General features: G+C 41.7%; 1 protein-coding gene across 7 annotated transcripts in view; it reads right to left on the bottom strand.

The window, feature by feature from the left end:
* The window catches only part of pde4d (phosphodiesterase 4D, cAMP-specific), a 223,576-nt gene that overhangs the window by 105,755 nt on the left and 101,886 nt on the right, over positions 1-15,935 (bottom strand). Inside the window, exon 1 of one of the 7 annotated variants that reach the window (XM_074637710.1) lies at positions 7,058-7,335. The exons of the other annotated variants lie outside the window; for them this stretch is intronic. Coding sequence (XP_074493811.1) covers positions 7,058-7,320 — 263 coding nt within the window. The 5' untranslated portion in view covers positions 7,321-7,335. Of the gene's footprint in view, positions 1-7,057; positions 7,336-15,935 lie in introns of those variants that run through there. 7 annotated transcript variants of the gene reach the window in all.

Here is a 15,935-nt window from a genome sequence, read left to right as displayed (position 1 = left end):
AGCACTACTTTGAGAGGGCACATATCTTTGCAAATGAAATAAAGGATTGACTGAGTTAATATTTGCATGTAAACTATTAATTAAAAATCAATACAGTGTTTTTGAGAATCGATACAGTATCACAAAACATAATATTGCGATACACAATATTTTCTTACACCCCTAATAGATTGATCAACAAATAATTTCAGCTCAAACACTGATAATAAATCAAGTAAATCCAACAAAATATCAAGCCTTCCACAAATATTCAATAACTTTAAATAGTTATTGGAATAGTTTTGGGAAATGCACTTATCCATATGAATAGCTAGCCTGGCTCTGCCAAAAGGTTACAAAATCTACCTACACCTCTGAAGCTCACCAATTAACATGTTGTATCTCGTTTGTTTAGTCTACACAAACACAACAAAGTGTAAAAATGAAAAGGTGTGGTTTTATGAGGGATTATGTACTGGACTATTTCTTGGCCAGGAGCAGTGACCTCCTCTACTCACTGTCAAACTATTCATTAATAAAATGCACATTTTGTCAAATTCCAACCATTTCCAACCACGAGTCATGTGACTAGTCCGATGTACAGATACTTAGTTACTTGATAGATAGATAGATAGATAGATAGTAACTTTATTGATCCCGAGGGAACAATTGCGAGACCTTGACCAACAATTACTGTAGGAACTCCCATCCGCTGCCTTTAGGGATGTCACAAGAACCCATACTTCGGTATCAAGTCAAAGCCAAACGTCTGAAAACATGACTGTACTCATTTTACTGCAGTACTGTGCCGCATTACCGTACCGTACCTTTTGGGATGCAGTAAACTTACTATCAACGCGTCCAAAAAAACAAATCCGTGTTGAAATCGGCAGGACAAGAGCTATTTAACGTTAGCTGTTAGCTCCGTGCAGGACTGCGCTGCTTACCGATTGCTAACAGCTAACGTTAACAAGCTCTTGTCGTGCCGATTTCAACATGGGCGGTGCCACTGATTTACATTATGATGCATTCAGGCTCTATTCAGTAAAGAGTATTGGGTGAAGGTAAATTTTACGTTATCAAAATGTGTTCAAATCATGTAATCTTATCAAATGTATTTTTTTGCAAGAAACTTGAACAAATACAGTCCTTTGAAGGAGATGTTTTCACAGCAATATGAAATAGATAATAGAGAGGGGATTATGACCTGTTTAACTTACTCACAAAAACCAGTATGCAAGCGGTAATAAAGGAGTGTATGATGAAGTACATGGGATTTATTACCGTGGTACCGAATTGGTATGGAGAATCATGGAACTTCACTGGTATTGGTATCGAATATTACTAAATTTCTGGTATTGTGACATCCCTAGCTGCCTTAAAGAAAGAGATGGCAGAGAGAAATGAGAGAGAGCGGGAAAGTCATATGGAGAGAGATGATACAACCCAGTGAGAAGAAGCGGGAGTCATGCTCTGCTTAGATTAGCACCACTGCGTTTAGCTCGAGGTCCTCTACTCCCACACTCTCCCTCTCTTCTGCCCTGCCTCCTTCCCTCCATCCTGCATTCATTCAGCCATCCATCACCAATCATTCACCCAGCTATCCATCAACCCATCATGTCCACAACCCTCCAGCCATTCCCACCACAACCGCCCAGTCTGACCACTCAGCCAGAGAAGAAGCACTGGCATCAGCACCACCAGTCGGGGCCACCTGTTCTCCCCCTTGCTGAAATCCCCACTCTCCTGTTACATAAAGAGACACTTGCAATGTTGCAATGCAGCATCTAACGCTGTTGTGCAACAGCATTAAAAATACCTCAGGGTCAGCGAGGAGGAAAGTTGAAAACAGGCTATCAACAGAGTTATTCTGGTTGAGAGAATGCAATAACTGAATCGTGACTGTCACTTGGCGGTGAGAGCAGCACACCATTCAACCCTTGCTTTATACTGAGCCTTTGTGAAGCAATTGATGATCAACTTTGTGAGGGAACATTTTTCGATCATGTCTTCTCGCATGTGCACATGCAGGGGTATTTATTCAGCTATCTTAGGGTCTGTCAACACACTGTCATTACCAAGCAAACATGAGTCTTGAAAGCAATTAACCTCCTGTCATATTGTATCACAAGATGTACCCTTGTTAGAGAAGGTGCTGTATGCTGGTAATGAATCTGTGTCACAATATCTGACAGTTGCTCATGCTGAACATACAAATAATAAGTAACATATGAAGGAATTATTATAAACTGTTGTGTCTATGGCTGAAAACCAATGTTTTCAAATCACAACCATCAACTCCTGTCCTTCTCAAACTGCATATTTACAACTGTTGCAGTGCTACTGTGCCTTAGCTTTTGTTCAAAACAACTCAAATCCTAAACATATCCCTTGATAGCATGGCACAATATAATACAGAGTCTTAAGTCTGTTGTCAACAAACCCTGTTTTGCAGATACCCCCTTTAATTCCATACAGAAAGCCACACTAATGCGTCTGCTGCTGTCGGAGGTAGTGCTGCAGCTTAGGTTGTAATAATACGGGCAACAATTGAATAAAAAACGACCACACTACTAAGATTCCTCTCGGCCAAATTAAGCCCCGCTCAAATATTTACATATACGGGAATTCCACTACACCATCATCACATTGTGTCAACAATTGGGACTGTTTTGAGCTCAACTTTTGCCGTAAAATTAGACCAAACCCTTTTTGCACTGAACTCAGCAAATAATTGCATTCCATTAGATCCCCAAAAGTACCTTCTTCATGTCTTTGTAAATAATTACAGTCAATCAAGTTCATTCAGAGCAGAGAAGCTAATCAGCATTTCTCAAAACTATTCTCTAAGTGATTGTAAAATCATTTGCGTATGGTGTTCACGGTGTTGTGCCGATAAGGACAGCGAGGCAGTACATCAGGCCAATCTGTCCGTGGAGAAGGATTGTCTTGTTAATGAAGTGTGGAGTGGAGCCACTGAGGGCTGTGGATGTCACCAGATTTACAGCGCAGTGGCCCTGTGATTCCCTGCAGCTGTAAAACAATGAGGAGGTGATTGGAGTAAATTGCACTGCAGTTGTCAACCTCCCTCCTGCTTACAGCCATTTGATGGTGTGTCTCTCTCTCTTACAAACAAATTGTCTCTCTCCAGCGCACTCGCTCAGTCGCACACACACAAAAACACAGCAATTTTTCTCCTAACCTCCCACACTCTCTTTATCTCTGTCTGATATTCTGTCTGCCACTTTTTGCCTCAAATGTCAAGACACAACACAGGTACATGACCAACAAGTCACACAGACATTAGGTGGTCATTGTCCGTTCTCATCACGTTCTCTTTTCCTGCTCTCCTGTCACCCCAACAGTCACGATGCAAAGTCTAACAAAACACACATTTTTACATCCAGATCCACATAGACATGTGGAAGCAAACACATATCCTCTTTCTCTTTCATGTAAAGAGATGTTTTCTGCAGCGCTCTCAGGTGAAGGCCAAACAGCATCAAACACTGACTGTGAAGAATGTGCCAGCGGAAACCAGAAAAGTGTTGCATTCAAATGTTTCAGTCAAGGATAAACAGAATGAAAGAGTGTTGGCTATGAGATTTCAAAAACTTCAGACTGACATTTAAAATGGATGCAGCTCCAATATGGCTATTTATTTGAGGTGTTTTTAATATTTACTGGACTGCAGGGGACATAATCTCTATCAGGATTTGGCTGCGCAGACGTGATCGCAGAATAAATTCTTGTTGGTCTTTTCATTTTTAATAAAAATGAAAAGATTAAATAATGCCAATAATTGCTCTTTGCATTACATGTATAGTATAACCAGCTCAGCTCAACACGCAACGCTCGATGACAGTCAAAACCAAATATCATTTCAGTTTATTGCAACTAGATTGAAAATTTGTTCTATTCCAATTATTATTCTGTCATAGCTCTGTGATGAAAGACTCGTAACATCTGTTTCTTTTGAGTGAAAGTAACATTATCTAACTTTTTATTTCATTTGATGACTCCTATTAGAATTATATTGCCTAATTATACTGATAAAACAGAAACCTCCACTGTGGAGATGAGGTTGTGTCGCTCAGATCTGTTAAGTGACACTTGGAAGCTACTTGACATCCCCCCGGATCCATATTCTTAATATTCTATGTATAATTTTGTCATTGTCTTATACTGTAATTTTATTATGTTGGTTATTCTGTCTATTCGTCCAGGGAGAGGATCCCTCCTCAGTTGCTCTTCCTGAAGTCTTTTTTTCCTTATCCAAATCAAGGGTCTAATGCTCCGTTCCAGACAACTCGGAGGTCTGAATTTTTCCAGTTGAAACGTTCAACTTCCGACCTTCAAGCGTTCCAGGTACACGACGCCAAACGTAAACAAAAAAACGTGGCTGAACGTGACAAGTGAACACACAATTGAACTCTCAGCAGTGCTACCTCCACATTTTTTCGGACATTTTTTACTTTTTACCGAATATCTTTTGTGTATTTTGTTTAACGTAACCACCTATCTAATAACATGGCGACATATTTTGACACCAATTTAAATGCACAACAGGTTTTACTATATGACAGTATGTATCAATTTAAATAAATACAGGCAAATATACTTAACGTTGCCCTTTTAGTTGATGGTTTACCATTTACAATGTGCTCTTCCATAGTTGTGTGATGTCAGAGAACTGCTTCTACGTGAAGTCGGGGTAGATGGATTTGCCCCGAGTTCTCAAGAAGGAACTCCTTTCTCCTCCTTTCTAGAAAGAGGTCATTCTAGGAGGGTGTCCTATGCTGTGCAGATTGTAAAGCCCCTTGAAGCAAATTTGTGATTTGTGATATTGGACTATACAAATAAAATTTACTTGAGATGATAGAAGTGAAATAGAGTTAGAATAAAATTTTGCTAGTTTTCTTTCGATTGGGTGGGTTCTAGCTCTGATTGGGCTACCTTTTGTAAGTCCAATCTGGCAACGCTGTATAGAGCACGGGTCTGCAAGAATGTATGAAGGAATAGGGAAAGCAACTCAGACATACTTACAATAGAAAAGGCTTGGAAATCATAGAGACAACTGGATAATACAACATCATGCTAAAAAGCCCAATGACAGTGTCTCAAAGAGGGAGCAGGTGTGAATTGTTGACACTCTATCAGTTGGAGACACAATTCAAAATGGATTTCCCCTTTAAAAGAATGACCAGAAGGTTCCCTCCATGTGCATACCAAGTGTCATCATGACAGAATACACTGAGCAGCATTTCATCGAAAAATGTAAGCCAACATTTTTTCTTGTGTTATCTATAATGAATGCATCGTCATGCCACCAGAGCCGCTTGCTCTTTTCACCCCTGCTGTTTTCATCAGTTGCAGATATTAAACAAGTGGCACTTTCTTGAAAATCAGGCTCATTTGCCCCACTGTCATGCTGATGACAAGGCTGAGCATCAGAACAGAACAGGGAAAATCCATGCCAATAATAAAAGTGTTTCTGCTTCTTAATATGGAACTGGGATAAATAGCTTTCTGCTTAAAACGGCACATGGGAGCACAATGGTGGTGGTGTGTGAAATTACACGAGCTGAATTAACAACCACGTACAAACCATCACATTTGCGCACATTTGGCACACAGATAATTAATTCATAAAATTTGAATTATACAGACACACAGGACGCAGTGTGCCTCTAAAATAGCAAACATCTATATATAAAAGACATGACGTACTGTATGTCTCCCTGAGCTGATAGTACCAACAGTTATAAGAAGAAAAGGGAAAGAAAAAGAAGCAGGGAGGAGAGATGATACAATATGTATGTATTTATATGCAAAAGACTGGGAGGGAGATGGATGAAAGAAAAAAGGAAAATGGGGGGGATTAAAAATGGAAGTGAGACAGAAGAGTTTAAGTGAAGAATATGAAAGGAAACTGGGTCTGCGATCAAAAATTGAGATGTAACACACCTTGAGGTAAAAGCAGGGGGTGGGAATAAAGAAGAAATGAGAAATGGGAAGTAGCAGCGTAAAGTATTTCTGATATGTGAATTTATGTCTGATAATATGTGAATTTTTTGAATGAGCCCAATCCAGATGCCAGAAGGGAGGCGTCTAATGGGAGAGACTGGGAGTAAAGGAAGTGGGACATACAGAGAAAGAGAGGGGGTGAGGGGGTGAATATAGAGAGGGAAGAGAAAGAGATATGAGTCGTAAAAAATGAAGGAGATGAGAATGCTGGGCGCTGTGGGCGAAGAAAAGGGGGTGGGGGGAAGGAAAATCTGAATTGGTTAAAGGGGGAAAAAAAATGAGAGTGGGGAGGAGGGAAGAGGTGGAGGGGGGGGGAGTGAATGGGGAATACATATGAGACGAAGGGAGGAGATGAGGCGTGGGCGAGTGCAACGGAGGCTGATAGACAGCCAGGAATAGAAGACTAAACTGCAAAAACTGTCAAAAACTGCAGGCAGGTGTGGAGAGAAAACCACAGCAGGAGGGAAGAAATGTAACAATGGATGGTTTCTACTCTACCTACATAACAAGACAGGCAGCTTCAGGGGTGTATCTCTTCACATATTGCTCTATTGTATATCACACAGGATTAAAAGCAGAGGCAGCACGGGAAGGGGAGGGCAGGGGAAGATAGGGGGAGTGAGAGGAGTAAAAATGGGTAACAGACACACACGGGGGAGGGAGATGGAAATGGAGATTAAACTGGACAGAGAGGAAGAGCGATGGAGAAACTCATTATCTAAGGTGAGAAGAGGGTCACCTAGGAGATTTGACATGAATAACCTGCAAGGGAGATTTACCCATGCACATTCTCTGTGAGGGGAAAAGCATTCAAGTTTAACCGCAAACAAAGTTTAATTACTCAAATGGCTTATCACACAGCTGCCGCCTTCGCACACAGCGCTCAACAAACACAACCTTGAAAGTTTGCCAGGGTGCGGTTTGGACCACATGTCTGACAAAGACAAACACACACTTTATAAGCCTATGCGGCTCCCCTGTACGCCAACACAAAACAACAGTGACAATAGCTATCAATCTTGCAGGCGCTATCTGTCCATCTAAGTCTCACCATGTGTGTGCGACAGTGAAGCGCCTCTGTTTGTGGCAGTTGTTGTTGAGGAGCATGCGGCGAAGCAGTCGCGGCGAGTTGCGGGGAGAGAGGCGGGGGGAGATGGAGGAGGGCGATCGCCGTTGTACTCTTGGCCTCTCCGGCTGCAGCAGGTTCTCCCGCAGGATCTTCACCAGGTCTTCGTTCAGGCCGGAGTGTTTGGGCATGGGGGGCACTGCCAGGGTGTCCTGGTGGGTCACCGCCACGCCTGCCTGCTGGGCCATGCCTACCCCGGGTTCACCACCAGCACCAGCACCAGCACCAGCACCAGCACCAGCACCAGCAACAGCACCAGCACCAGCACCAGCACCAGCACCAGCACCAGCACCAGCACCAGCAACAGCACCAGCAACAGCACCAGCACCGGCCGGATGAATGAACAGAAAAGCCAGCCAAGATATATCAGAGATAAGGCAATACACACGCTAATGTATTCTTCTTCTCTGTTAGAGTCCAACGATTTCTTCAAAATGTAGGAATTTGTTAAAAAAAAAAAAAAAAAGACATCCAAAAACCCTCCGGATGATCAACTGAAAATCTCTGCTGGTAATTCCTCACACCAGGAGCTCCCTCTGTACAAAAGCAGGGGATAAAAAAAGACGAAGAATCCCTGTTCTCTTTCTCTCTTTCCGTCTTTCAAGGAGCCAGCAGATGAACAGAAGCACTGAGGGCTGCTGCCTTCGTCTGCTCTGCAACACTGGATGTCTGCTGTGAAAGTGCAACGGAGAAGATGAGGGGAGGATGGAAGGAGGAGAGAGGGAGGGCGGGATGCAAAAAAAAAAAAAAAAGGGAATTCCGTCTATTCCAGCCCTGTCTCCCCCAGGCCTGCAGGCGAACTCAACCCAGTCCAGTGAAATAGAGCCCAGCAAGAGTTTAGCTGAACTAATTCAGTCTATTCCAGCCCAGCGCTGTCTGGTAAAAGCCAACAGGGAAGCTGCATTGGTTCACCCATAAACAGCCCCCACTACGACTCAATCCAGTACGGCTTGGTTGAGTTCTGTTCCATCCAGTCGAAGCAATTTATCCTTCCTTCCTCTCCTTACACAGAGAGACTGACTGCTGACTGCAGCCAGTTTATAAGCTACTGATCCTCTGGAGCTGAGCAGAGCGTGAGCATGTGTGAGTGTGTGTGTACACACAACACAGAGGAAAAAAACAGGGAGCTATGAGGGAGCGATATGGTAAGCTTGAGTAACACTTTGCAAAAATTTTGTATGCATGTATGCGCTTGAGAGCCGAGGCACATGCATCTGTGAAGGTGCATTTGTCGATGCGGCAGACCGCACTAAAAGCACCCATTAGTTATTGAGTAACCCTAAATCCAGACTGGGCTTGAGAGGACATCCCTAGGAACAGTAAATGCCATGTGTATCCCCGTATGTGCGCATGTGCACAAATTTGCATTTCACTAGCATTTGCACGTATGCAAGAAAAACTAGGAGAGAGTTTCATGCAGCCAGCGTCATCTTGCCCCTAGCTTCTGCCACTCCCTTTCACTGTATTCATTTTTCAAATGAGGGCAGACATGCTGGTAAATATGAAAACATTGTCTGCTGAATCTCATATGCTACCCTCTAGCCTTTTCCCTCCTCAGCCTAGCAAACAGCAGCTTATCTGGACTACAGAGCGAACCTGCCTCTAACCAGCTTTTAGTCGTTCTACTTTCATGTACAAGACACCCTTAAAAATGTACCTCTAGGTGTCAACAATTTTACTGGACTAGTCTTATATACATCTAGCTTCTACAAGTGCCCCACAGCACACACATATCATCTAATTCTTCAACAGGAGTAGCTTTAACCTGGCCAAGCAGCACATTTTAAGCATTTCTTATCGAGACTATTTATCGCTGAGTCCTCCCCAATACAAATGCAAAAATTAAATGAATTATTAGTTTATCTTTGGCGGTTGTCGAGCATATACTCAAACTAGTATGTGGCACAAATAAAGCTGTAGCTCAACATACAGTAAGCTGCTGCCCATTAAGGCATTCCAGATATGCAGTATCAAAAAAAGTGAAAATACCGATCAAAACATAATCGGGGATCTCTTTCTGGCTACAGTTCACATTCCTGAGATTTAGGGAAACAACACTGCTGTACACAGCGGTGGCACAGTGATGTTGTGACTTAAATGCTAACATTTGCAACATGCTCACAAGGACATGTTGTTGTTTAGCAGGTATTTGTTCATGCTAAACACAAAGTTCAGCATGACAAAAGTTGATCTTTTTGTTATTGTGGTTATGTAAATGTAATTTATAGTGCTGCTAGATTGCTCCTCGACCTCCCCGTTAATACAGGTGCATGCTCGTCCCTTTGTGTGCGAGCAAACTTGTTTGTTTTTTTATCGCACTGAAAATGTGTTTTTTGACTGCAGCAAAAATGTTGTTTTTGACAGCAAATGTTTTTGAAAGGCTACATCTATCTTATTTTAATACATTTTGACTTTCGGACTTTACAACGCTCTGGAGTTATTGGAAATGTTTGGATCACACAAGTCGGAAACAATCCTACGCAGTAGTGATGGGTGGGTCAGGGTTTTTTAATACCCGTACCCAACAACCCGCTATGAGAGCCAATCCACATCACCCAACCTGCAAAAATATGCATTAAATCAGCCACCCGAACCCAACCCGACCCACAAACCAACAACTTTATGCATTATAGTAGCACAATTGTCAAGTCTGAGCACCGCAGCACTCCCTGTGTGTGTGTTTCAGAGAGAGAGAGAGAGAGAGAGAGAGAGAGAGAGAGAGAGAGAGAGAGAGAGAGAGAGAGAGAGAGAGAGAGAGGAAAGGTGGTTTCTGTAAGTTATTAATTTACTTGGAATGCTGGTTGGTCACTTTTTGACCTGCCTGCCCAAACCCATGATATTTTGTAGAAGACTAAGCTTACACAAACCTGCCCGACCCATGGGTCAGTCGATCCGCACATCACTACTATGCAGCCACCACTGGAATCTGTAGTATAATATTACTGGTATTAGTGTAGCCTGATCTGCAGAAATACAGTGTTTAAACAGAATGAATAGCCATACAAAAGCTGCGCTTCAACACGGCCGGACCGGATTCGAACAAAGTCTCCGAGACTGGCGGAGGCCAGTTTGACGACACTGAATACAGTACCGAGATGGTTTTCTTGACGGGTTTGGCTCCTGCCACCCCGGTGCTGAGTCAGCTATTAGGACTGCTAGCTGCATGGCTAATCGAGCTACCTAGCTAACAGCACCTACACTTAGCAGCAGTTAGCGGTTACTTTAGCAACAAGTAAAGCCATCTCTCCATCACTTCGTAAATCACCTCGGTACTGTATTCCATGCCTTCAAATTGGCCTTATAACATTCAATAACATCTTGATGAAAACTCCAAATTGTTCCACTGTAGTTGAGGTCAAGGAAAATATTTATGACACAATTATAATGCTCTCATGACAGCCAATGATGACAGTTTAATATAATGTTAACACATAAAGCTAATTAGTTTCTTTAAGTTTCATAATTAGGCCTTGTTGTCATTACAAATACATTGACAGGTTATGTTGGATTGGTTAATGTTAACTTTACATTAAAAATGACACTTAATGATAACAGTCAGAAACATTCATAAAGACTCCTTCATGTTCATGACAGGTGTCATGTCAGTCTTTTCCACACCCCTTCAAATAAAAGTGTTACCCAATCTTCAATCAACACCATGGCAATAATCGTGTAACACCCTAGCAACCAATCAGCAACACCCCAACAAACCACGCTAGTGAAAACCCTGGCAACCACTCAGCAACAAGCTAGCAACATCTTGGATCCATCCTGTATAGCTATGCAACCACTTCGGCAACCATCTAACAACAGCATAGCAGCCACTTAGAATGCCCTTCAAATCACCAAAAAAAAACATCTTTTCAAACGCATCGTAGCTCCTATTTTCTTCACGACAGACTTAGGAACAAACTTCCATGTGATGGACATCAAAACTGCATTATTACTGCTTATATTGTGTCTGACCTATAAACCTTAAATGGGCTTAGTGGCAGCAGGTATAGACTGAATTGAAAGCACAACAAGACATGACATTTACGATGCAGCAGTTCCAAAGGAGCATACATACATAGAGCAGAGGAATAGTGTCTTCAATTGTATAAGCATCCCAATTAAGGAAATTGGCTAGGTTACTGTCATACTGTAATTATTGTAGGTCTGAATGGCAAAACCTTTGGCCTTATGCAAAATGCCTTGTAGGATATACTGTAGCAGTCACATACTCTGTATATGCTAGAAAAACATAGTGTAAGTGAAAAAGAGTTTGAAATTGATAGGGAAAAAATCACGGTCAATAAACATTGGTCATGGCTTGGGCGTGCATTTAAATGAATGAGCGTCGGTTGTGTTTGTGTCCTCATAAGTAGGGCTGCTCGATTATGGCAAAAAATCATAATCGCTATGTATAATATAACCATCATTATGTTGGTGAACATTTAAATTGTGATTGTTTAACACAATTACTCATTGACTTTGGAAACATCATGCATTTAGAAAGAACATTTTGTAGCCTACATTTTAAAGTTAAATGCAGCAATCTGGCGCACTCAGAGCAAAATTAAGAGGTTAGAGAAGAGGCTCTATGAAGAACTTATTGCGCTAATTATAAACACATTGGTTGTATAGATATGAATGGACCTGCATTTATATAGCGCTTGTCTAGTCTTCCGACCACTCAAAGCGCTTCGCACTACATGTCAGCATTCACACACATTCATACACTGATGGCAAGGTGCCAACTCTAATCCAAATATTCATTGACACAGATTTCAGGAACAATTTGGGGTTAAGTGTCTAAGGTTAAGTGGCTCAAAGACACGCCGACATGTGACCAGAGGAGCCGGGGATCGAACCGCCGACCTTCCGATTGGTGGAGAACCTGCTTTACCTCTGAGCCACAGCTGCCATGGTGAAGACACAGTAAAAAAGTCACACCCACAAAGCATGGAAAACGAGAAGGGGTCTGTGGTTCAAGACAGGCCAGGTGGGTTGCCGACATTGCTGCACTGAGGACAGTCCGCCTCACAGTGAGCACTAAGTGGCGAGGTCCGGGCGAGGCGTGCTGTAAAGCGCCATCTTCCCCCCGGGCCTTTCCAGGCTGACCTACAGCCGGTCTGGGTACACCACCACGGAGGAAATACACCCCACCGAGCGGGGCAAAAGTGCACCGCTGTAAAGGAAAGGGGTGCGCTTGATTTATAACACAAGACAAAATGAGCGCGTCATTGTGAATGTGGCACAATAATTGTTTTATGTCGATTATCTTATTTACATAATCGTTGAACGCCACAATCGGAATTGTGATTGAAATTTGATTAATGTACAGCCCTTGGGGGCTCCTGTCCGCTCTCCAGTCATGATTTCTTAGAGCTTTATTTCTACCCACAGGCTTCTTTACAGTCTGATAATTTCTATTAAACTTGGATTTATAAAATCTTTTTCAATTAATTAGAAAAACGCTTAAATATGTGACACTTTTGAAGCCGTAATGGTTCGTGCCTTTGGCCTGCCAACATCGTCAAAATGCAACCGCAAGCTGTGGCAGTCAGTCAGACAGACACGGCCATGACAGCAATGGAGAGCTGTTGGCCTTCAGACAGCTTGAAATTTATCATCACCTCACAATAGTCAAAGGAGATGAATGCCATTCTTTGAACAAATGTTTTGTTTGTTTTTCTCTCACATGATGAACACACATCATTACTGTCATTCTGTCCCACTCCTTGTCCTCCCTTTCACTTCTTTCTTTCCAGTCCTCTCTTCTGCTACCTGTCTTACTGCCTGCCTCTTTTTCTCCTTTTCTTTGTAAAACATTTTTTTCTTAACCCCTCCCTGTTGCTGCGCGTGACGTCTATGTGCATTTCCCCCTGGTTACCAGGGGCAACATGGATGGAGAGGGACAAGTGGTTTTGTCAAGAACTAAAGGCTGGAGAAACAAAAGCAAGAAAAGGGAAGCCAATCTGCGGGGCAAAACTGTAGTATATGCAGACACTCAAACAAACCCACAGCACACAAACACTGCAGACTAGAGCCACAGAATTCATCCATTTTCTTTCATACACAGGGAGTGGGCACAAAAGCACCTGACAGTGAAGTGTAATCCAATAGTCCAACAAAAAAATACTTCATCCAATAAAAACACACACAGGAGCCTGGAAAAAGAAAATAGATATGAATCCACACCTGTCTGAGTCTCAACAAAAACTGAACATTAAAGGCTTCACAAATGTGGCATTATGTGTAGGTGTTGATGATAAAGTCTCAATTACATACTAGCCTACAGGATATATTACAGATATATGATTCATACCTGATCAGTAGACAATCAGATAATTAATAATAATAAAGAGCTGTATTGTCTAACTTCTCCACACACGGAGGGAAAAATCAGAGTATTTAGTCTTGTTTGTATTCATCTTCATACATAATTCAGCTCTGACTCCGTTTTGACAAATGTTTTGTCTAATCGTTTCCCATTTCTCTTCTTTGTAGTGCAAAACCGCTGTTTGAAACATGAGGGGAGCACTGTCCGCTCAAACAATACATCAAATCTGTGTATAAATCTGAGCTCATTGCCCACAATCTCTTTGCAAAATATTGTTTAATCTGGACAGATTGGATGGCTTTCTTTTGGCAGAACACAGCATGCCGTCACCTCACAGAACACAGTCTGGAGTCTGGGTTGTTATTGGCAAAGGGTTCTCTGTGTGACACTCAACTATCAAATCACTGCACTTAAAGGTCCAGTGTATAGGATTTCAGGGGATCTATTAGCAGAAATGGAATATAATATAAAATTTCAGGTTTTCATTTGTATATAATCACCTGAAACTAAGAATTGTTGTGTTTTCGTTAATGTAGAAAGAGCGCTTCATTACTACATAGGGAGCGGGCCCTCTTCACGGAGTCCGCCATGTTGCTCCGTCATGTTTCTACAAGCCAAACACTGGCTCTAGAGAGAGCCTTTTGCGTTTTTACGTTACCTGAAGGCCACCGTAGTTCTCCGACACGCTTGGAAAGGGAGGTGTGAGCGGAGGGGTATTCAGTTGGTTGCAATCTGCAACCTCACCACTAGATGTTACTAAATCCCACACACTGCTCCTTTAATGTCATATTATGTCTAGAGATGTCTATGATGACTAAGATTTATTACATTTAACTGTTGCTATAGTTACCACTTACATAAATGTAATGGTCTAGCAGACATGAATGATGAGGGGACAGTGCTGAAATACTATGTAAATAGTATTCAGTGGGAGGAGGGGTGGGGGGGGGGCGAGCAGTTAAAGAGCTAACAATAGGACCTGAAAGATTGATTTAAACGACGGTTTCTCTGCAGTTCAATGTAGACCCGAGTCTTTACAAGCCATTATATTACTAACAGACAATGCATCCAAAACCTTAATGCAGCTCTGCCTCCCTCAAGTGGACATCTTCTACCACTGTGAGATGCACTGACTGGTCCAGGAAACATGCACAGTGGTTAGAACTGGTTAGAATTGTGTGATTTCTCTTTTTTTCTTCTTCTTGTATTGTGATTTTTGTACATTGATATTTAGCATATGCTTTCAGCCAGAGTTACAGACACTGCTGCCCGGTAATCATGATTAAGTTGACACCATTAGCTCAAATGAACATGAACATTTGGACACATTCAAATTACCCCAGTGATTAGCTGACCATAAAATGTTAAAAGGTACTGCAGAGAGGAACTAAATAGCTGAACTAACAAGCTTCAACTCACTCTGGTGTACACATTGGCATTTAAAAAGGTTCACAAGAGCTAACCATGCTTTCTGTGGAGGCATTTTTATTGCAAAATCCTTGTGCACTAGAACACAAAACATATCTGCCTCCTTACAAATAAATTGGTAGCAAGTATTCATGCATATGTATTAGTAAATTTGAAATCAGCAATCACTTTCTCAAATCCTTGATTACAGCCTTCTTACATATTCATTCGTTCAACCTTTATTTATACGCGAGAGATCATCGAGGGGCGACCCTCATTTACAATGACATCGAGTCATTTACACAGACAAACAAAAAACCTGGAAAAACAAAACAACAACAAAGAGATGTACTAACAGAAAAGAGGCAATACCGTTACAAAATAATAAAAAATATTAAAAGTATTTTTGTAGCAGTTGCTGAAAAAACAGTTCACACACAGCTCACACACAGCTCAGAGAAGTCAGAGGGGCCATCCTCGTTCCACAGCTGGTCAATATTTCTATGTGTGTATATTTTCTACAAAAACAAATTGATCTGAATCTCTATCCCCAGATATTTTTTACAGCTACAAAATTCCACTATAAAAAGTACTCAGGCTTGCAGTCAGCTGTTTTAGTTTTTGAGTCTTTTTGAAAATAATGTTGCATTTAGGTTTAAACTTAAAGTACAAGATTGTTTCAATTACAAATTTGAATATCAATTCAAGCCATCACACATTCATCATTCACACTTCGATTACTGACATTATGTATTTATCTTAGTGAATTAAGGAGTATAAAAGTGCCTTCATTATTAATTTGTACACAATTAGTCAAAGAGCCAGATGTGATAGTGATGCTCCACTAATATAAACATCATGAAAGCAGGTTCTGGTGGAGTTAATTTGATGTTCTGACCAATAGGTGGCAGCATTTGTGTAGAAATGTTTTCTAGTAAACAGAAAGTTATCAGAAAGAGGCAGGCCTTGACTAAATGCTGGCTGATATGAACCATGTACAGTAGAGCCACGTTGGTGTGTTTGTTCCCAACCTGCTAGGGCCAACAGTGATGTAACTGCACTTCTGTTACT

Source organism: Sebastes fasciatus, chromosome 6 (assembly GCF_043250625.1).
Source record: "Sebastes fasciatus isolate fSebFas1 chromosome 6, fSebFas1.pri, whole genome shotgun sequence".
Taxonomy (NCBI): domain Eukaryota; kingdom Metazoa; phylum Chordata; class Actinopteri; order Perciformes; family Sebastidae; genus Sebastes; species Sebastes fasciatus.
Note: the sequence above shows the minus strand (reverse complement) of the source record. Positions and strands in the feature narration are given on the sequence as shown.